General features: G+C 39.6%; 1 protein-coding gene across 2 annotated transcripts in view; it reads right to left on the reverse strand.

Annotated features, from left to right (window-relative positions):
* Positions 1-23,894, reverse strand: part of ATP8A2 (ATPase phospholipid transporting 8A2) — a 278,010-nt gene that overhangs the window by 213,289 nt on the left and 40,827 nt on the right. For both annotated transcript variants that reach the window (XM_059465994.1, XM_059465993.1), the window contains 8 exons: positions 23,543-23,648; positions 22,150-22,232; positions 20,507-20,556; positions 18,350-18,419; positions 16,594-16,678; positions 15,280-15,419; positions 11,910-12,048; positions 5,652-5,716 (listed from right to left, as the gene is read on the reverse strand). In XM_059465994.1, the coding sequence (XP_059321977.1) occupies positions 5,652-5,716; positions 11,910-12,048; positions 15,280-15,419; positions 16,594-16,678; positions 18,350-18,419; positions 20,507-20,556; positions 22,150-22,232; positions 23,543-23,648 (738 nt within the window). The remainder of the gene's footprint in view (positions 1-5,651; positions 5,717-11,909; positions 12,049-15,279; positions 15,420-16,593; positions 16,679-18,349; positions 18,420-20,506; positions 20,557-22,149; positions 22,233-23,542; positions 23,649-23,894) is intronic.

Below are 23,894 nucleotides of genomic sequence, written 5' to 3' on the forward strand. Positions count from 1 at the left end.
AACTCTTACAAAGGAGACAGCAAATTTTAGCTGGAATTCAGGGAACACACTCTTCCTTTCTATTTGTACATAATATGATCTATTCTGTCCTATAGCACAGCCAAGGCATTAGCCCACATCTGCTAAATACCAGCTGCCTAAAATCAGCTCTTGTCAGAAATGACCACTACTACAACTTAAAATATGAAAGCAAAAGTAACTTTGAAAACAGTGTGCTTGTGTTTTTTAAAAGCATTCCCCAGCCTTCCCATCCCAGTTTCCAGTTACAGAAAGAAGAGTTATTTAGTAACTTTTTCTTAGCACTCCTAAGAGTCCTTGCATTCCTTCAGGTCCAAGTACCCCCACTTCATCTAAACCAACTACCACATGCCAGAAAACACTAACAGAAAAAACAGAGGCACAGGTAAGTGAGAAGAGCCATTAATGAATTCTGAAAAGTGAAAAGCAGGATGAAACAAAAATACCAGCCAAACTCATTCACCACTCACAGCTCAAACCTATTAGTATTATTTCCTGAAAAAGTGGTAATCTAATACTTAAGTTACACAGTCCTGTGTGTACTTAAACCTACAGGTCTAGGTAACACCTACATTCTTTCATTCATAATTCTACATAGTACACGCAAATCAAAGCAGCTTTTCCCACAAAGAGCTGTCTATTTTCCACATCCATACAATTAACTTTCTATGCAGATTAGCAAATACCTGGAGTTATGAAAGATCCTATTTGTTCCTCAAAAACAAACAAAAAAAAACACTAAAACCCTTCTACCTAACATTTTTGAAGACTTATCTGCTTACTAGACTCTGTTCTGAATGTAACTACTTATTAGCTCGATGTGTATTTCTAGACTAAGAAAAACAAATTTGAGCAACAGTAAAAGCTTTGTACAATAGAAAATGTATTATTTCCCTAGTTTTCATAATTAGTTCCTTTGCAAATCTGCAGTGGTAGACAGAAGAGCTGATTACAATTCCAGGCTGAGTGGAGACTGGAGTAACTTACTAGCCACAAGGCACTAGAGAACTGCTGCAGATGCCCCTCTGAAGGGAGCTGATCCCTGGCTCAAACTGAGTTTGCTCACATTGACCAGTTTTCCAGAATATTAACTTTGTCTGAATGCACTGAGCAGATGATAGAAGGGGAGATAAAAGCCCCAGCCTCCTCTCTAGTGCAACACACAAGATCTAACCATCAAAGCACCTACATTGCATTAGCAGTACCTGGCTTGTTCTTGTCTTCCCAGCAGTACCTGCATACCTTATTATTTTTTAGTACAGCTGAAGCATACACGATACCAAAGCTCTGGAGCATCTGGAGTTTTAGGTAACTTTTGTTTTAGTCTAAAAAGCTGACAGTATCTTTAGGCCCATTCTTTGGGAGTAATCAGCATGACATCACTGACAAGGCATAGACATTCCTTCTTCTGCAAGAGAATCAGAATCCCAAAAAGCAACACCTTCAATAATGTAATTGTGCTTTAGAGATTGAAACATAAATTTACATTAAAAATTCACATGGTGCATATGCTCTAGAAATTCAGTAGGTGAAGGTAACTCTTTCTGTGTAAGTAAGTCATAATGCATGCAAATCTTTCTGAGAAGTCTAATACAGAGGATACTACTGGAACAATACTCTTTGCTCAAATACAAATGTGCTGACAAACAATTTATTTTTAATGGCTTTCTACTTATGTTGCTCTCCCTTACACAGTCTGAGTTCTCAATGGTTATTAGAAAAAGTTTTAGACAATAACCCAACAAAACCTGCTATTTCTAGCACATGGCTAAGTCAAATCACCAGGTCAGAGCTTTACTTCTTAGGAGATCCATGATTCCCAGATAACATCAGATCTACAGGTGCATCAGTATTTAAATACAATGGATAATGATGTCTGTCAAAGATCTCCTTAATTTTTTTAACTCTTAAGAAGTGTGAGAAGGAAATGTGCCAATTAAGAACAAAGATCATGAAAGTCATTGGATAAATTTAATATTCTCAAGGTTAACAGATCCTTCTAGAACCTTGACAGTAATGTTACCCTACAGAATAGCTAAAATAAACTAACAACAAAATAAGCAAGTTTTCCAGGTCCTCACTCTTCACTGCCAGAATATAAAATATAACTGTATGTAAAGCTTCCCTGCGGATACTAAGGCTACTTGGGAAGTCTAGACATTGACAACCGATGACAAATTCCACTGTGAAATTATGCTTGTTTTTTAAGAATACTACAAACACCATGGTGGCACAAACAGGTACATCCCAATAGGGAAATATGCAAAAGGTATACCTGAACAAGTGGAAAAACAAGGAGGGCCAGCTTCTGCTTACACTTTCAGGCATATCTTATCAAGACACACGAACATTGAGAGTTCTTACACAGGAATATCCATTTGCTTTTACTCACACATCTGTGTATTACCCAGGACTGTCACTCCTGGCATATAAGTTCTGCAGAACACACTCACAGCTCCCTTTACATCAATAGGATTGCTTTACAGCAAAGTACTACCCACAGGTTCAGAACTGGTTCCCTCCAATGTTGTCCCTCCACTACTCTTAAATACAATCCCATGTGATAAACAACTGATACAATTCCCAGCTTTTCTTTTCACAGGATTTATGGGTAGGAACACACATAACATTCCTTGGCTGTAATACCCACTCTCTCATTACATGTTTTTCAGCCAGGGCCCTCTGGTCATCCAACTTCCCTTCTTCAGGTACCCTATTTACTGCTCCTACAACTCAAAATTCTCCAAGATGCCAATGAAAGAAAATTTTCCAGGTTAAGAGCTGCACAATAAGACTTTATGTTGTTCCAATTTAATTAAACAGAAACTGAGTCCAAGAATTACACTCAAAGTAAATCTCATGCTCAAAATATTCTCATTTCAAAAAGCTTTATTAGGAAAAGAAAAAAAAAGTGAGTATATGTATGCATGTGGTAAAGTCTATAAGGGATAGACATTTGCAGGTTATTATGCTAAGTTTCAAGAATTCAGCTGAATCAAGCTAGGGATTAGTCTTCTCTCTTCCCAGGAGTTCCCTGAAGAGAACAGAAATGATTGATTTTTCCCCTGAAGTGCATGATTTAGAAAAAAACTTATCTCTCAAAACCAAGCAAAGACAGTTGTTCGATCACATCTCACCTACTGCTGCATGCCAAGGAGCAGTAGTGGGAGGGAAAAGTCGCACAGGGACTGCACAAAGGGGGAAGCGTATCAATATTTAAAAGCTCTAAGCTCAACTTGGATCTTGTAAAAAGTCATTTTTAGTATTAATAGATTTCAAAGGTGGAATATATTAAATATAATGCTACAGAATTTCAGTGTGAGAACCTTCAATTTTAGGCTCAGTTGAACAGAAGTCAAAATTTCTGTTAGAGGTGTAACACAATAAATATTACTGTGGAGATCCCATACTGAAATATTGGCAATAAAAGTACTTAAAGACCCCTTAGAGTGAAACAACTAGAGGTAATTATTAACAAAACATAGGTTTTGTATTCAAACATCTATAAAATCCAATTCTACATCAAAAATGGCAGTAAGAGTATTTTAGAGAAAACCCATAGACTTAATTTAGACGGAACGCAAGATTAATACAAAGCATTTCTGATGTACCTGTTCAGAAGCTCCACAAGTTTGTATTATTCTTTAGAAAAAATACAGATCATCTGAGCTAAAGTATCAGCCACCTTCAATATTCATGAGGTATCATGTGATAACATCTTCTTTACTTGAAAGGCCAGCAACTACATAAGGGGTTTCTTTTCTCATCTGACATGCCATGGTTCTCCATTTCCTTTTTTTCTTTTTCTTCCATAGAACCATAGAAAAGTTAAGAGTTGAAATGGACCTTAGAGATAATCTCGCATCAACCCCCCTGCCATGGGCAGGGACACATTCCACTTGACCAGGTTGCTTAAAGCCCCATCCAGTCCAGTCCTGAACATCTCCAGGGATAGGGAGTCCATAGGCTCTCTGGGCAACCTGTTTCAGTGTCTCACCACCCTCACAGCAAAGAATTCATTGCTAACATCTCATCTAAACCTGCCCTCTTGCACCTTAAGGCCATTTCCCTTTGTCCTATCACTACATGCCCTTGTAAACAGTCACTGTCCAGCTCCCCTGTCAAGGATTTTGGATATTGGATACTCTGCAAAGTGCTATAAGGTCTCTCTAAATCCTTCTCTTCTTCAGGCTGAACAGCCCCAAATCTCTCAGCCTGTCTTCTTAGCAGGGGTGCTTCAGACCTCTGGTCAACTTAGTGGCTCTCCTCTGGACTCATTCCAAGAGGTCCACATGTTTATTGCATTGGGAGCCCCAGAGCTGAACATAGCACTCCAGATCAGGTCTCATGAGAGCAGGGTAGAGGGGGAAAACCATCTCCCTCAACCTGCTAGCTGTGATGCTTTGGATGCAGCCCAGGATGCCTTTGGCTTTCTTGGCTGTGAGTGCACATTGCTGGGTCATATGGAGCTTTTTGTCCAAACAGCCACAAGTCTTTTTACTTAGGGCTGCTCTCAATCCATTCTCCTCCCAGCCTGGACTTGTGCTTGAGACTGCCCCAACCCAAGTTTAGCACCTTGCATTTGGCCTTGTTGAACTTTATGAAGTTCACACAGGCCCACCTCTCACACCTGTCCAGATCCCTGTGGATGGCATCCCTTCCCTCCAGTGTGCTGACTGCATCACACACAGCTTGGTGTCACAGGCAAACATGCTGGGGGTGCCAGTTCAGGTTCTGAAAGGTTCCACTAATTTTTATGTTTGCTGACAAATTTCCAATACTGTTTATAGCTGGATTCTGTAACCAATGTTTTCTACACACAAAGTTCTTGGAATCACACCAAGGTAACTGGAAAATAACACTTAGCTGGTGATAATTTCAGCACAGTAGTAATACCCTCTTCAACCAGATTTACAGATATCCAGTAACTCCTCTAGCACTTCAAGACACAGGCTTTGCATCTCCCACCCAATCCCAACCTACCAAGTCTAAATGCAAATGTCAGATGCTGCCAGATAGTTTCATCTGTTCTCCAAATACCTCTAATAGAAATCAGATATTGAAGTGATATCCAATACTGATATGGACATTGAAACACAAAATTAAAAGATACCTCCTGGGAAGATTCATGTACAAACATATGACTTTGCTATTTAATTTTGGCATATGTATGCAAAGTGTGGCAACCATTTGCAGAACATTTTTTATTTTAGATCTCACAAGCTGCTGTACATAGACAAGCTCACAATGCAGGTGTGGTTAGAGCTGTTCCATGCAATACTGAAGCTAGAGAAAAACAAAAACAAGTTTTCTTCAGATGTTATTCCTACAGCTATACCTTAAATTTAACTATATTCCTGATGGCATGCTGCAGACTTTTCCAGTTTGCAGCAGTATCAAACCCATGCACCTAAGAAGTTGCTCATTCTGAGACTTCAGATTGATTTGCACAGTTTGTGACTGAAGACCTCTGGAGTACACTTTACACAATACACTTGTGTTTTAGCATGAACTGCTTGTCTTGTTACCCCTAAGTGTAAGCAAGAAAAATTTAATGTGAAAGCCTGAAAACTTTCCATCTTGTTAGCAACACCTCCCTCTGTCAAGAACTACATCAGAATTTGCTTACTTACATCTAGTGAATCTTCGTTGACCAGGATGAGAGACATACTCTGCGAAATGAGTCTGCAAGAGTACCCTGCAAGAGGGGGAAAAAAGACAATAAAACACAAAGACTTACTTTTTGGAAGGATATTTAAAGTTCAAGTTCAACCTTAAGATAAGCATCTACAGGTCAAATGACAATTTATTTTTTGAGCAGTTACTCCTATCAGGCAGACTGCTGGAAACTTTGCTGTATAGGACACACTCCAACATGACAGATTTACTAGAAACATGGGCTGCACTCTATCTGCATTTTCAAATAAATCACTTGAGATGTTTAATTAAAGAAAACACTGTATGAACTGGATGCAGTAAATATAGCCTATAGCCCTACATCAATTTTTTTCCCAAGTCTACAAGAAGGCAGGTTTGCCTTCAGCACATCACAGGAACAGATCTGAATGCACGGTTGCATCTACACCAGATGACTGGAAGTGCACACATGTTTTCAGTTGATGCTACTCAGCTTCCTCAGCCCACACAAAGCTTACATGAGCATTTTTTACTCCTGAGCGTTCAGTATGGAAGGTTCTGAGCTTCATCATCAAGAAGTACAGATCAATCACACTCACAGAGCCCATACCAACTCCTATAGACAAAAGGTAACAGGACTACATTATTCTTAGTGTGGGACTGGGACATGAAAAAATGAGAGCACCCAGAAGGCAATTCTGTACATCTCCCAGCACACCAAAATCCAAAACAAAAACTCTCAAGACAGAAGAAAATCTTATTTTTATAGAAGTTTAATCATTTACAAAATAAACAGATTAATTCTGCTCATATTAACAGCAAGAGACAGATACCAACTTGCATCAGAGTGACCCCACTACGTTATCCTAAAAGCTCATGCAAGTTCACTTGGGATTGGCATAGTGACAGCTTCATAAAATAGCAGAGAATTAATTTATTTGAAGCATACATCTTTTATTGCTCATCTAAGCTACATGGGAAAAGAAAATTCAATACAAGTATTTTTTACTTCTATTTTTTTTTTTACAGAAATGAATTACAGCAGTTTAAAAAATTGCTATCAAATAAAGTGGGGTCTTGGGAAGTCTCTTACTTTTCTTAAATGGAGACTGGAGGGGATTGCAGTATAAGAGTAATGTCCCAGTAAAGAACCACTGCAAGGCTGACAAATTCAAAAGCTGAACACCACAGTCACCATAAAAAGATGAAGCGCCTCTTTCCATATCTTGCAACAGCAAGAGGACAACTGAGGCACGAAATCATCTGTGGGATTCTTGGCTCCTTAGAAAGGCCATAGTGGGTCATCAATTGCAATGCAAATCATTTCCTCAGGCTACAGAGTTTTTATAATTGGGCTAGTTTTGTAGGTATAACCCAGGGTTAACGTGTCTGCATGTGTGACTTCTGTAAAGAAAGTAAATCCCTCTCCTTTCCTTTGAGGAAGACATGCTTGTATCATAGCCAGGCACTCTCAGGCAGCAGGTTTGATTACTGGCAGAAATTCAGTTTCTCCTCAATTTTCACAGTTGTGTAGACTATGAATATCAAGTGCAACCTTACGAATACATGTTAACAAGCCTAGGTTTAATTTCTGCTTCAGAAAACAATACAGTACAACACAGAACTCACACCTGTTGGGAAAAGGATAAAATATATTCTAGTGATGTGCAGCCTACAACATGAAAGCTTTGCAGACAGCCTCTGATTCTGCCTGTGATGAAATCTTAGACGGTAGTAGAAAACCTCCAACAGTTACAGGGAAAACACTGACTTTTTTTCTCAAGTTGGTTTGCCATTTTTAAAAGTTAGTTTCAGGCTAAAAAATGCTTCCTTATTATTACTGAGAAAAAGAGAATATTACAAATTTATGTACTTCCCTCCATAACAAGGTTGTTCTTTCCCTAGGCTAAAGCAGTCTTGTGCAGTAGGCTGTTACAAATTCAGCATAACTAATTCAAAAGGATTTTCTAGTAGCATTTGATTAGAACAGCAGCTGCAACAGTGACCTGTAATTTCTAAACCACTTCTCACTGCTTCACTTTACCTCTTCCAAAATGAGCAAGATGCCATTCTAGAAGTCAAACTGGAAGAAAAAAAAAACCTGTGGAAAACAGTTGCTCTGCTGTGCATCTTGGAAACCAGGGACTTAGAACAACTTATCCTGCAACTGAAACCATTTTGCATCACCACCACATTAAACAGAAAGATCAAGCTTAGACTAGGAGAATGTAAGTCAACCCTAACAAGAGTTTATAGGGGATCTATATATCATGTACAATTTCAGGACTAAGATGATGTTAAAATCTAGCAAAGTAGCTGGCAACTGTAGGAATCTAAGTAGTAACTTTAAAGTATTACTAGAAATGTCTAAAGTTTTATAATGGTTTTGTAATAGTTATTACTGGCAACAATAGCATGGGAAGCAAAAATGCACTTGAAGACAAGTTTTTTTGTCAATGCTTCTGAGTAAAAGAAGATCAACTGCTGGTTCAAAGCCAGGTATAAAATGTCAACCCACATCTGTAAGTTGATATCTAGCTCTTTAAATTAAAAGTCCAACTAAAAGTCCATGAAGCAGATGAATCAGGTGCTTCTGGGACTTATTTTCCTTTAAGTGTCCTGGGAGAAAGATTACTTGAACTAGAGTTCAAGATCATAGCCCACAGGCACATTCATACTGCAGGCATACAAATCCAGCATCTGATGGAAGACTGATTATCCTCTGTGTTTAGAGAGGGCACAAATGCCCTCTTCAAACTTTGCATAGTGATACAGGCAAGTGTGCTGGCATGGCTTGTCTCCTGCACTGAAACAAAGCACAGCTCACCAAGATGCGTTCTTATCTCTGAGCTGGAAAGACAGGGGTCTGATGGATGTACTGTTAGATGGGTAGGGAACCAGCTGGATGCCTGCATCCAGAGAGTTACAGTCAATGTTCCTCACTCACACGAAAACCAGTAATGAGCAGTGGCCCTCAGGCCAGTCCTGAGACTGGTCCTTTGCTGTCTACACCAGGGACAGATGGGGATCAAGTACATGCTCAGCAAGCCTTGAGAGAACATGAAGCTGAGCAGTGCACCTAAGTAACACTGGAGAGAAGTAATGCCAGCCAGAGGGACTTCGATCTGCTTGAGGAGCAGGCCTGTGAGAATCTAATCAAGTTCCACAGGGCCAAGTACAAGGTCCTCCACCAGTACTGCAACAATCAAAAATATCCATCAGGACAGACTGAAAGCAACCCTACTGAGAAGCACCTAAGTGATGAAAGGTTGAATGACTCCACCTGGAATATCATATCCAGCCCTGGGGCCCCCAGCACAAAACAGATGTGAACCTGTTAAAGTGAGTACAAAAGAGGGCCACAAAAGCAATCAGAGGGCTGAACATCTCTCATCTGAAAGCAGCCTGAGAGTTGGGGCTGTTTAACTGGGAGAAAAGAAGGTTCTGGAGAGACCTTTCAATATACAAGTGGGAATTACAATAAAGAATGAGAAAGACTTTTTACCAAGGCCTGCAGTGGCAGGTCAAGAGCAGTCATTTCAAACTGGAAGAGGGTAGGTTTAGACTGAACATAAGGAAGACATTTATTATGATGGGGGGTAGCAAGACTGGAACAGGCTGCCTAGAGAAGTTATGGATGCTCCGTCCCTGGAAGCGTTCAAGGCCAGGCTGGATGGAGCTTTAAGCAACCTGATTTATGAATGATGTCCCTGTCAGGAAGGGAGCAGGAGGACTGTATCTTCAAAAGGTCATTTTCAACCTCAAACCCAAACAAGTCTAAGGCAGTGCTTGCAGGCAGCTATCAGCGCCCCAGGTAAGTGCATTCAGCTTAACTATAGGGACTGATTCATGTTTCGGGAGGGACACACATGTGTTAACACTATACTCCCATTCCCAGAAAACAAATCTCTTCCTAGGGAAGTTACTGTCTGGAAATACAGCAGTTCTGGTGTTCTGTTGAGCTCAAGGATGACGGCAAATAGAAATCTATTACGGATGGTTTTGTCTCACTGAAAGGCAAAGATGATCCAGAGTCTGCAGATGGATGAAAAGGATGAAGCTGCAAGAACACAGTTAAGCTTTCTAAAGTTGTTTGCAGGTCATGCTTAAAGATGCTTCTGTACCTGGAAGTCCCACAAGAGCTAGAGCTCTAATTACTGATCAGTATGAAAGCTTATCATGAACACTCTCCTCACTTGCAGAACTACTGACTAGCACCTGTCTGAATGAAAGGCATACAGCCACCCCACAGTAGGTCAACCATTACTCTCCAGAGAAGTCAAAAATGCAATCCAGAAACAAAGACATATGCAAATTCTGAACACCAAAGAATCAAGAGGAAGATGGAAGAACAAAGTACTCCAGCTCCTTGACAGAGCTGCCAAGAGCTGAAATATCCCTCAATACACATGCACCTCCATACAGCAAGTAAGAGTCAATAAGCATAACCTCCAAACACAATGAGAAAGTGAAAATACTTTTTGCTCCCCAGATAGCATATTTATACCTGAAACATCTAGTGCACACGTGGATTGGGTTTTAAGTTGAAGGTTTATTACAGTTTTATTGGATTACACACAAAAACTGGAAGGGTGCCACATGTTTATACCTTCAAGCCAACTTGACCATGAAGCTAATTAAGTTAGAGTTTTACTACCAAACTGCACCTTAAACTAAGGGACAACTTAGAAGTTTTAAGTGAGATTATTATTCTTCTCAAGTTGCTAGAATAAAAGAAACAAACCAACAGTTTTAGAGAAAGCTGGAAGTTAGTCTCCTTCACAGTCTTCAGAATAAGCTTATTTACTGGTGTTCAAGTAGCTGCTGTTGGTTAATATACCGACTTAATTCAGGTACTTACATCAAAATGTGTAGCTACATTTTTTAACTAGTCAAAAGATGGCATTTCCGTTCTGAAGTTATCTACTGCTTGTAAAGTAAGGAAAAGCTGCAAATTGTGATTTAAACCAGATAACTACCCTTTAAACAAGTTGTCTACCTAGGCCATCCACTGTATTTCTACTACAGCTGTATCAGTTCAGCAAGTTATTCCACCTCTTGGTACCACCTTCAACATATGAAGATACATGAAATTTAATTTGAAGCACACAAAAATTCTAGTCAGTCAAGTAGATTGCATAATGAAATTTCACTGAGTGAACCAAAATAGAAGTTTAAAAAAACACAAGACAAACCAGACCAAAAAAAAAGCGGCAATGCCCAAAACTTTCCTGAAAATAATTTAAGTTCATTTACAGAGCATCATTGATAGAGAATCCTGAATAAGTTTGAGAAAGCAACCTATGTTGTTAAAGTTCCCTTTAACCTACACCTGCACATCTAAACAGACTAATCTGCAAATGTAAATGCAGTTGTGATACCCTAACAGCATATGTTGCCTTCTGCTAAAGGAGATATTTATTCAGTCTTTTTGAGTTCATATTGACTTTAAGACACCCTAATTACATGAATAATGCAACCAATTTTATGTTTAGAACTGCACAGAGAAGGTCTGAGTGTATTTCAGGCTATTCCTGGGAGAACTAAAATGCTCTTTCATTGACCTTTCTTAGGTGAGATGTCAGATCACAGGACTGCAACTCCATCTCCTCCCCTCTCTGGGCAGATTTATGAGTGATAGGGAGAAAAATGATCAAAAAGAACACAAGAGCATCATGGCATTCTATTGCCAAAGATGGGACATTTGGGGGAGGTGGCATGACAAGGGGTATGCCTACATCAGGATATGTCCCTTTACCAAGTCCTTACTGTATACTAATAGATGTGCTGTAAGGGGACAGCAGGGTCCCCACCTACGCTCACAGACATGGTTTGGAAGATGCTGTAAACTAGACATGCTTTGCATTATCGTATTTCCCATTGTATCCCAAACTTGATTCGAAGGCAGTAAGAAAAGAAAAAAAACAGCTCTAAAACTGTTTCTGAAACATTAGTCTGGTAGAGTTCTCCTGTTACCACCAGAAAGCAGAGTTACATACATTCATTCAATTAGAACTGCATTTAACCAAGAACAGATGGGTCCCTTCTGCCTCAAAACAACAATAATAAAAAAACGTATAGCCTGACACAAATAGTGAAGACTTCACTACAAAATCCCTTCTCCAACACTGTGCCCTGATGCTAAGGAACCATTCTATAACAGCAGGCCCAATTCTATTTAAAAACACTCAGCACATCTTACATATGACCTGCTACACACCAGACAAATTCAGAGTAACCAGAATGATGGATACCTATATTGAGAGCCGTTTCCTGTTTGTCACCTGTCAGAATCCATATCTTAATTTCTGCTTTTATTAGTGTGGCTATTGTTTCTGGAACACCTGCTTGCAGGCGGTCTTCAATGGCCGTAGCTCCAAGAAGCAGCAAATCCTGGAAAAAAAAAAAAAGAAAATAAACCCTCAAATTCTTTTAAGATAAATCTCTGTTTGGCATATACTCAAAAAAGGAATTAAGACAGTGTGTTGCATCTCACTACTAATATTGCACTTTGACAAGCAATATACACCACAATAGGTTTGTAGGTTGGCTATTCTACTTCCTCTGCATACAATTCACATTTCAATAGAACAGAGTGGTTTTAATCAGAAAGATGGCAGCATTTCAAGAATAATTGATTGAAGTTATAAAAACTAAAGTTAGCCTATAGATGAACATGTATACTAGGCCATTCACTAATCACCATAGGAACATGATGAGTAGTCAGTTTATATATTTAAACTCACAAAACAAAAATTTGGCATCACATCATTTAAACTAATTTCCGCCTACAAAATGTACATACAGACTTGATACAATCACTCAAAGCAAAAATTATTGCAACTATTTATGGATCTAATCATTACATTTGTGTAATACAAGTGGTATGAACATTAATCAATCCAAGTATCTCTAATCAACATACAGATGTCTGCCAGAAACACATATCTCATACAGTGCATTTAACAGTACAGAGTTAACTGTATTCCTAGGCAATTCTAAAACAATTGCTTGAGGAGATTTGGCTACATTACAGTAAAAAAAAAAAAAAAAAAAAGAACAGGCAAAAATACCTAAGAAATAAACCTTGTCAAAAGGTACAGCCTACTCAGATTTTACCTCTAAAAGTATTTTAATTATTCTTTACATATGCAAAGATGCTCAACTTAAAACAAATTGATAATAAATTTAGGTATACCATATCATTTTAGAAATTGCACAGAAAAAGGTAGCATTCTCTATTCTTTGTAGGGACTAAAATTATTCAACAGAAGTGAAGACAAAGGAACAGGAGTACAAGTTGCTGTTGTTCAGCCTGGGAATGATGAGGCTTCAGCGTGATCTTACTATAAAGACCTTTCTATATAAAAAGTGGACTTATAAAAAAAATTAATAAAGACTGTTTACCAAGGCCAGCAGTGGCAGAACAAGGGGTGATGGTTTTAAACTGACAGAGGGTGTATTTAGTCCAGGCATAAAGAAGTGACTTGTTTATGATGGGAGTGGTGGGACACTGGAACAGGTTTGCCCACAGAAGTGGTGGACCCATCCCTGGAAGTGGTCCAGGCCAGGCTGGATTGAGATTTGAGTATCATGATCTAGTGAAAGGCATCCCCATCCATGATTGGGAGGCAGGGGTACAAGGATATGATCTTGAAAGGCCTCTTCCAACCCAAACCTTTCCATGATTCCACGGAGAAGGCATTAAAAGCAGCTCCTACTTGAATGAATCTAAGTGGAATTCCACATAGTGTGTAAGCAGACATTAGTTACATGCCTTTACAGAGTTTCCTTTTTGCTATGAGAGATTCAGTTGGCAAAGGTGGCAGCAGTGACTCATGCAAGTCACTAAGCCTCTCAATGACTCATCAGCTCTCTCAATGCTAGCAACATTTGAAGGTTACAAACATAATCCAAGTGCACAACTGCAGATGATCTTTTTTCCCCAAAATCACTTGTTAAGAAGTTACACATGACAGCACAGGGATCAGCATGGCTGAGCTACCTGAGCAGGGGAGCTACCACTGCACCTGCTGAAGCCCTCTGAGCCAGCATATGGCTTCAGAAGGAAGTTAGTTCAATTTTGTCTCCACACGTGCACCTCTACTGTGATCCAGCAATCTCAGCACTCAGACTGAAAAAGTAGTTCTCTTGGTCTCATTTGAGCCCTTAGATGAAAAAACACCAGTCTGCAGAAATACATTATATTTTGTGTTACAGCCAAATGCCAGTTTATCTCTAAGGCCTGCTTCTTGGCATGACCAACAAACATTAACACTAAGGCATACAGTGGATAGCTCCTAACTCCAATTCTACAAGCCACTCATGGGTTCCTCCTTTTTTCTTAAACAAGATCCTAAATTGTAAAAAAAGCAGAAAGTAGATGACCAAAAATGACCTAAAGCTTGAAAACACATTTTGAAGTACAGCAAAAGCCATGTTCATTTTTCACCTTGGTGAAAACAGACGAGTGTGAGAGCAGGGTGAAAGAAGCAGAAAGCTAAAAGGAGCTACCCAAACATACAGAACCAAGGATGAGATAACCACACTGTGACTGACACACAATAAACACAAAAGACCATTTGAGGCATTACTTGGACAACAAAGACACAGTCTTCAGCTCTTACTGAAAGAGTTCCTGGAGCTTTTTTCTTACCCCCTGAAAGTTAGCTCCTATCCTAGTCCCAACCTCCTTGTGGATGCCCTATCCCTGGAAGCATTCAAGGCCAGGTTGGATGGAGCTCTAGAAACCTGGCCTAGTGAAAGGTGTCCACAGCCACAGCAGGGGGATTGGAAGTCAATGATTTTTATGGTTCCCTCCAAACCAGGCCATTCTATAATTCTACAATTTGCCCCAACTAACTTAAAAAAATAACAGTGCTCCAGAACCTAAGCAGTATTTCAATATTAATTTTAAAAAATATTGAAGTTCGAAATATGTTTTAAAGAAACCACTATATAAAATTAAATACCTGGGGCAAGAGGGAAGAGCATGACCCTGTGCAGGTGAGGAACGCAACTACCAGCACTTCTGAAAGCAGCAAGACCAACAAGGCTCAGAGAAACACTGGCCCCTAGCGTTGGCATTTTAACATTTAGTTCACTGTAGGATTAGCATTTCAAATGGGTTCTCCAATACCTACTTTCCCCTTCTAAAATTAGGAGTTCTGCAATTTGCATGGAATGCAGGTTTTCATCCTTTTTTTAGTTCACACCCCTATAAGGTTTTGGTGAGCCCTACATTGTGCCTGCAACAGCCTTCAAAAACCTTGAATTTGACTGCTGCATGAAAAGGAAAACATCTCTTTGTACCCTAGTACATGGGAACTTGGTGCAACACAACAGTCTACATATATCACCTTCATCAAGTTACCACAACCTTACACAAAACAGGAAGATGTAAAAAGTGTGAGAAAAGGGGTTTAAAGTAGAATTTTTTTTATCTGTAAATTTATCTCAGATTTATAGATTAAAACTGTGGACTGAACATGTTACCATCTACTTACCTTTCCAGTTTCTCATCTATGAAATTAACAGTTTATTTCATTGTATAAAGCCCAAATTCCACTGGAAAACACACATGTAAGGTAATCTGCATCTGATCATCAAGAAAGTAAGTTTTACCTTTTCAATGATCTCATAGCACTCCTCCAGCTTCTGAGTTCTGTCTTTCAGAACCGTACTGGATTCATTGTAGACATTCAACCACTCTCTGTAAGACGTCTCTGAGAGATCAGCATAAGCAATGCACAATGTCCTCAGACCTGCCAAACAGAAGACAGCCATTACCCACAGTAAAATTACATTGAATATCATCAAATCATTCACATGTAATGAATGCTCAATTCTAACCCTCATGTTGGAACAACAAAAGCTTCTAACACACATTGTTAAAAAATCTCCCTCTACATTTTTAAGCACTTGGATTTCCACAAATGTAAACCACAAATCTGCTTCATTCTGGCTACTAATGGTGGTGCAGATCAAGAGAGCATTGGACAAAAACTTTTTGCTAAGTACGAAAGCAACCTTGCCCTTCATGTATTTTTAAATCCTATTAAAGAACAGGCTACATGCTGTGATTGGTGATATTACTTAGTCAAACATCCTCCACAGTTTGTGCTTCCTTTTAGCAAGAAGACTGTGTTCTCCTTCAGTGTACCAATGTAACTCACACAAATAATGGGAGTTACACATGCACAATATAGTGAAGAGGGTCCATGAAGTATGAAAACCAATTTATTAGACCACTGGCAAAAATTAACATAGAGAAGTAACAATTTTTTTTCTGTCACAAATCAATCAAAAAGGAGTGTGTGCCCTAAAATACAAAAAGTTCCAGTACTGGGAATTTTTGGGAGTCTGCAAAAACATGGTTTTTTAAAAAGCTGACTGGTATTTTCAGATTTTGGGAGAAATACACTGGTTCATGGTTTTACTATAACTCAGGTATCCTATGCTATCACAGAAGAGGGAACAAAGCCAGCTTCCCAGTGAGCAGAGGTATTACACCAGTCAAAGGCCTTACAGAACATTTCAAATCATCTTTGATGTCTCAGTCTACCAGGCTTCCCAGCACATTGAGGTTATCACTTTGCTTCATAAAAAGATGCTGGTATCCAACTTCTACCCTGGTAAAAACACCTCCAACTCCAATGTAATTGAGTTATTCCGGGCAATACAGCTCATGCCCTTTCCCTTCATCATGGACACACATAACACTGTCTTTTCCTTCCAAATTCCACTTCCCTACTGAAATCATAGAGAAGTTGGACAAAAACCTCCTTACAGCTGAAGTCAACCTACAGTTGTTAATTTGCTGATAACACACCCCATCTTTATCTTCACAATCATCTTAGTTGACACCACAGAGTTTAGACAATGCAGAAGATGCTGCAAACAATTTCATGAATTCTCATGGCATGCTGTTTCTCTTACCTTCCGTTGCGAAGTATTCAAGATGGCACAGTGTTTGTTCCATATACTGGGAATCTTTTGAAAGCCTCTCAAAAATTACATTATCCTAGTAAAACCAAATTCATGACAACAGAGTAAGTCTACATATGAAGTTGCCATTTGTGTATTTACAAGCTCAAGAGAAGCAACCTGAACAGACTTGCTAATATCAAAAACAAAATTTACAATATATTTAGGGTTTAGAGACCGATTTGAGGCATCTGGATTGTGCCCAGTGGCAGAGATACTGCATCCACTACAAATAGTGGGGAGAGAAGCCCACTCTGCCCTCCTCCCTTCTTTCCATAAAGAGGTTCCCATTACTGGGCAGTACAGGACACTTCTCTATAAATTACCAAGCCAATATACTGACTTTCACAAAGACAACACAAATATCTGATCTTATTCAGTGTATATATAACAGTCCTGTGCAGTAGACTTTGCTGCAATCCTTTCCAGAAAAGATTCCTTTTGATGTTTGAAAAAAAGGCAGAAACACTGATCATGTTCTTCCACAACATTCTCTCAGAAACAACCTTCTTCCTGCAGCAGCTTGCTTTATCAGTAAATTTAAGGACAATTGATAAGGCCCCATTAACAGCTGAAATCAAAATATAGCATCACCTACATATCTAGAGTCTCTGGATTTTATTTGTAACTACCAGAACAAGTTTATAAACACATGTAATATAGAAACCCTACTCAGACATCTGCTCTTAAGCTAAGTAAGCAGACCTACATCTAGAGCTGATTAGAGACAGGCATACAAACCTAATGTCATGGAAGCAACAAGCAGAGGATGACTACCAGAATGTGGAAGAGTTAATGCAGAATACTCAGTTAACTTACAGTAACGTGAGTGGCAGATGCAGCACATTAGTACATCTAGGTCTGCTCATATGGAAAACAGCAAGAATTTGTACCACAAACTCTCCTGTTCTCCATCCCTTTCAGTGCCACGCTCCAAAGAATGGTGTGAACTCGGGCATGGCATGAACAAGCAAGTTTCAAGTCTGTGTGGTCCCATCAGGCATAGCACTGTGAACTACCACACAATGGCAGTAGGCTTCATTCACTTCCACCACACAAGAATGAAGCCAGCACATCTTTATCAAATCAGGGGAGGTAAATGGAAGCAACAGAGCAGTGAACACTAACCTATATGTCATGACAAATTCAAGCAAACAGGATCCTCACAGAGGTCAGAGTTTTTTCCCTGTTGCAAAAAGCCAGCTCCATAGTTTTCCACTGAAATTAGAACCACTCTCTTGCTGTGGACAATGCTAGTTTTGGAGCCTTTGTACTGTGCTAAGTTATTGCTCTTGTCAGTGAAGACAGAAGCACAACATGGTGCAAGTCATGATGACAAATACCAGCAGGTGCAGAGATGCAAGAAAGCCAGATCAAGAGCCAACCACTTGAGAACAAATTTTAGTGTTATAAATTCAGACAACAGCATTTACTCCAGCTCCTGAACTTCTGCTGCACAGCTGGGTGAAGCCCTGGCTTTGCAGTAAGGGGACTGCTCCCATGAGTTTCAGGATTTCAAATGGGCAGTAGAAAGCCTAGCAGTCTTCCAGCCTGCAAAAGGAGTCAGAGCAGGAATGACAGCTCTCTTAAATCACTTGGCCCTAAACAGAAAGCCAACAGGTATTATGAGACATGAAATGTCAGCATCAGCCACAGCTGTTGAAACAATAACTGGCAGTGTTCTCCATTAGGCAGCATAATTACTTACAGCCCCTTTGCAGTAGAGACGTAGCTGTCCTGCCGGAGTTCGAACAATCACTGACATTCTCTTCCTGTTGCTATTGAAATAAAAATATTTGCTTTCATTAGTTAAAGTGGTAAAGACTAATTTCTATTCTAGCCAGCAGATTTTCTCAGATGTGTTTCGTGCATCTGAGATTAAATGGGATATAGCAGCAGTAACTTAAGATCCCACAACCCTTGACCACAAGGAGATATATTAAATTGCGTATTTCCAGCTTCAGCCCTATGTCTCCCATTGGCAAGCACTCCAGACTTATACCCATATGTGAGCAAGATTTTGAGAAAGAGCAAGATAGTATTGAAATTATCTTGAAAGAAGGGGATTCACATTTTTTCTCATTATTCTGTGGCAGTTTTTCCTTATTTTCAAGGAAAATTGCTTTGGGGACTCTAGAAATTGAATCATTAAGGCTGATTACATCTTGAGTACAGGCATAACAGAAATTGAAACAACCAACCACTTACAAGAGCAGTTAAATAACTTAGTAACTTAAAAGATAGTAAAAACATAATAGAAAACAATCATTATATAGATCAGTTCTTGGCATCTACTAATTCTTTATATTGGTCTAATCAGACACACAATTGGAACTAAGCAGAAGGAAGTCAGGCCCCCTGCACAAGGACAGGACAGTCAAGTTTGGCATAGGTCTTAAAAAAAATGCAGACAGTAGAATAGTGTACACCAACATTTAACAAAGGAAGGCAGGCAAGGATAGTTTTTTTAAAGAAATTCTGATGGTTTATTTATGAATCTCTCCTTCAAAAGAGGCACTGAAAAAAATCCACTACTTCAAAGAGGCAAATGCAAACAAATCAACTCTCATCAAGGGAGCCCTAAGAATGTGTGATTTCATACAAATCTTTTCCTCAGCAAAAGGACCAACCTGGAAGAATCCCCCTTACTCATTCAGTTTTTGCAAATGTGTACAGAGTGTAGAGCCATCTCCCTTTTCCTCTTGAGGTTGCTTTGAGAAATGCAGTCACTTTCAGAGCTCAAGAACCATGTGTACTAAAGTAAGCTCTTGGCACATATCATCAGACAAAACAAATCTTTTCTGAGGCTTTCTGAAGGGGGGTTTGGAGGACAGCAGTTACCTGTGCTCAGAATTTCTGCAACATCCTAATGACACTGGGAAACTTTTGTGTGCTTTTCAAAAACTAATTACACAACTCCCTCAGTGGTTAGGAGGGAATGTGCTACACAGAGGAGAACTGAGACAGCTTTTTTTCTGCTGCATGCAAGCTGCAGCTACATTCCTGTCTAAAGACACCAGGGTGCTGGTTAACTTGGCACAAACCCTCAGAGTCTTCCAGTGCCTTTTCAGATACTTCCCACAAGTAGCTTAAATAGCTACATTCTGACTGGAAAGAGGGAAGTACTCAGGAATAATTTTCAAAGTCAGGACACAAGAAAAGCCCCCTATCCAAACCATCCCTACCATTATTTTACATAGTCCTTTAGAGCACAACCAGCCAACTCAAAGACAGCATAGAACAAGAGTTCAAGATTTTAATTCACAGCAAGAGAAAAAACAACAGCAACAGAAAAAATATTATACTGACTAGCACCATCCAAACTGACATAACTTTATCAACTGACAAACAGAATGCACCTTGCTACTTCCAGTCACTTGGGGGACTCAACAAAGCTTCTTGCTACCCAAGCAATGCCCATCCTAATGAGTCTGACAAATTAGGAGTGCTTGCAATGTTTATATTTTCACAGCTGGCATGGTTCTTAAGAAGAGGCACTTCCAGGTGCAGTTTCCATCTACTCAAAAAGTAATTTGCAGAAGCACTATAAAAGTGCCATCTCAAAGTATGTTCTTGAAGTAGACAAGGGACAAATCAGGATTTCTATGAGTCACAGTAAGATGCTTCCAGGCCAGGAACTTCTCAATAAATGAACAGAGCTGCAATGGCAGGAAAAAGTTTAATGATACGGTGCCAACAGCCACTCATTCATAGTACATCAGAAATAAGATGAAGAGGGTGGACAAAAAATTAAGGAAGTTCTGCTTTTCTGCTGTATCAGCTGTAACATTTTATTCTAAATAGCATTTTTCATAATAAGAGTTTTCTTATTACCCTAAATTTCACATATTAGAGGAAAACTTACCTGGAAAACTCCAGCACATTAAGAATTTCAAAGGTTTTCTCTTTCCCCAGCTACAAAAGAAAACAAAAGAAAGAGTGTACTATTCTAAGTACAATCTACAATATATTCTTACACGTGCAAACACCCGAGCTGAGCTCAGGTGCCTCTGTCACGCAGTGTAAATAAATGTGGCAATGGCTCCCTCCACTGGTTAAAGGTTGCAGAGCCCTATTTATTGAACTTAATTGAACATCCTGTATTGTGGCATCCTTCATTCACTACTGCTACACCATTACAAGGAGTTAATTTCCTTTTTGATTAGGCATGCTCTGAAAGCTAAGCTGCATATTTAGTTCTCAACAGCCATCCATTAAGAGACATATGACAGGCTGTATTATTTTAACTTTTCCAAGTTAAAATAAGCATGCCCTCCAGGTTTAGTATTACAATAACTTTTGACTGACCTCCATTAGTATTTCTTTTATTTTAATCCACAAAAATATGAGTTAGATTTTTCGCAGCCAAAAACAGATTAGCTGAGGAGAAATTGCTGTTATCACCAGCAACTCTCTGCTGGGGCTGAGCAGGAGCAGTATTTTAAAACATGGGTCATCCCTATTGTATAGTGCACAGATGGAGCAGTAGGAGTCAGAGTCATAGAACTCTGGTGGCATTTGTAGCATGCAGTTAAATAAAGTGCAGCAGTAAAATCTAATTGCAGTATAGACTTGTCCAAGGCACATATCAACTCAGCAACATCCCCAAGATTAAAAAGCAGCTCCAAACCACTTTCTACATGCTGCCACTAATGCAGGCAATCAGGAGAGACAGGAATCTCTGAGAATGACAGCTTTTATTATAGATTATAGATTATCAATAGCCTGGCTATAGATTAACAATGGCCTCAGATTGACATTATGAGTATACAACTAGGCCAGACAGGCCTGGCTGTTCCTGCAGAGGAAAGAATCATTTAGGTGGCTCTAGATGACACTATTCATCCTTCAACTAAGGAGCAGTTTGAGAATTTATAAAAAGTTTGTGACAAGTCCTAGAAGATATTTTCAAGTCCTTAGCTTGGCAGTGTACCAAGAAATTTGAAAGGGAACATACCTGAGGGGAAGGACAAAAAAGATGCATTATTATTAATAATCACCCTACTAGCTGCATCTGTGTAAATCTGGAGCCACTTTAGCTTAGACTGCAACTTGAGTGTGAATGTGGTCCCATGAGGCTGCCCATGTGCCAACTACAGATCCCCGTGTACACAGCTACATTTTCTATTGCAGATCTTACTCAGAAGAAAAAAATGAAACATTTAGAAGAACAGCATTAAACATAACAGTCAGAAAACGTCCCAGACACATTAATTTCCTTCTAATGTAAGCATTCCCATCTGTGCTTCCTGGACAAAGGAAATATTTTTCAGGCACAGCTGCTGTCATTTCCCATGTAAGGCTGCAACTTCCTATCTCCCATGCCACATAGAGGAGCAATGGACTTTGCATTTTCAAATAGATTAAGACAATTTTTCTCAGTATACATAAGCCCTTGGCATGTAGGATCCTAAAGGCCCTCAAAAAGGGCCTTCACAGGGACCAGAGAGGACACCTGTATGCTCTGCAAGAGCTTGGCAGCCTGTGCCAAGCACATCCATCACTTACCGCATCGATGATAACAGAGTGGGGAGTCCGTCCTGTGAAGACATAACCGAGCTTTTTTGCTCCTTTCACTAACGCTCCTTCATCTGCCAAAACAAAACAAGAAAAGCTTCAACTTAACCTGGTATATTAAAGAGGCCTCCAAAACCCGTATTTCAATATGGCAGATTGCCAAAACAGAATCCCTTTTCCTATGTACTCTCATCCATAGGGATGTTAAGAGTAGTTCTGCACAGCCCTCCACAAAAAAATTCAACACTTGAGTCCTACAAAGGCCATACAATATCAACTACACAAACCTAGTACTTAATCTGTGTAAGACATCCTGTAACTACTGAAGCATTGAGCTCTATTCTTGTGGAGGTGTCATACTTTTCCACACAAAATAGGTGAAATAGCTGTTCTGAAAGCAAGATCAAAGCTCTGTTATTTTCAATTCCTACAGTATGTGTTTGATCCATTTTCTGCTGGGAAGGCACTAAGTTCAGGTACTATAGAAATACAGCACTGTTTTCCAGAGATTCAACTGAGCAGTGTTATTAAGAGCTCAAATAACAGAGCTGCAATCAGAGCCAACACCTGTGCCTCCTGTAGATAATTACAGAGCCTCCTTAAGGAGTAAGCATCATTAAGCACAACCATTATATAGGTGGATTTAGTGCCTAATTCAAGCAATCCTCATGTCTCTACAGCTCCCTTAGTCTCCTCACGTTGAACAGAACTTCCTTATATGAGCTCTTTATCCTACTTTTCAGACACCCTATTAAGACATAAATAAGAAATGAGGTTGCTTCATCAACTACAGCAATTCTGAAAGATCTTCACTAACAGAGATAAATTCAAGGGAGAGCAACATACCCCAATCTGGCCCCACCTAGCTCTGTCTGCGCTAACTGAAAGGAATAAAAATATGGTTGAAGGGCAGGCCTGAGTAATGCCAAGACTCTGAAAGTTTTGGTTGTATTGTGTCATGTATCAGCACTTGATAGCTTCCTATCTTACTCTAAGCAGATAGTAGATCAAGAAAGACAGTTTGTAGTCAGGCCAAAAAAGTAACTGCTCATGCAGAAACAAATCATTTCTTCCTACACACTCACATCTTTTACTTTCAGCCCTGCAGAAAGAATACACAGTCTCATGAGCATGGAAGGGACCCTAAGCTCAACCTATCTCTAAAGAAACATCATGGACTCTGTGGTTTTGTAGGAAGCATTCAAAACCAGTGTGTACTGATTACAGAAGATGCCAGATCTATTGCTAGCACCATGTGGGACATTCTGCTTTCAGAATCAATGACCTTTAAAATGACCTAGAGTTTTATGGACCTTCCTTCCATCTACTTTCACTCCTTCAACTCATTCCCCCCTCCCTCCCAAAAAAGAAAGCAACAACCAACCTGGAGAGGAGGCCTGGTAGATTATTGTATTTCCTTGTCTCTCAGGAACAACAGTATGACACACGGCCAGCAGTGTGAGGAACTCCTGTATGTGCACGGCAGTGGGCTAGACAGGACACCAGGAGAGTGAGGTTTAGCACTGCACACAGACTGAGGAACCTGCTCACTAAACTGAGTTATCTCTTAGGTACCACAGACAAAAAAAACCCAAAACATATCATGTTCTCTGTTTATAGCAGTTGTTTTGACCTCAGAAGACCAAGACAGCACAGGTCAGGGCCAGCATTGATGCACTAGAGAGCTATTGATAAAGACCTCATTCAAGTTGCAGAGAGCCAAGAAGGCTGAGCAT

Source organism: Ammospiza nelsoni, chromosome 2, assembly GCF_027579445.1.
Source record: "Ammospiza nelsoni isolate bAmmNel1 chromosome 2, bAmmNel1.pri, whole genome shotgun sequence".
Classification (NCBI taxonomy): domain Eukaryota; kingdom Metazoa; phylum Chordata; class Aves; order Passeriformes; family Passerellidae; genus Ammospiza; species Ammospiza nelsoni.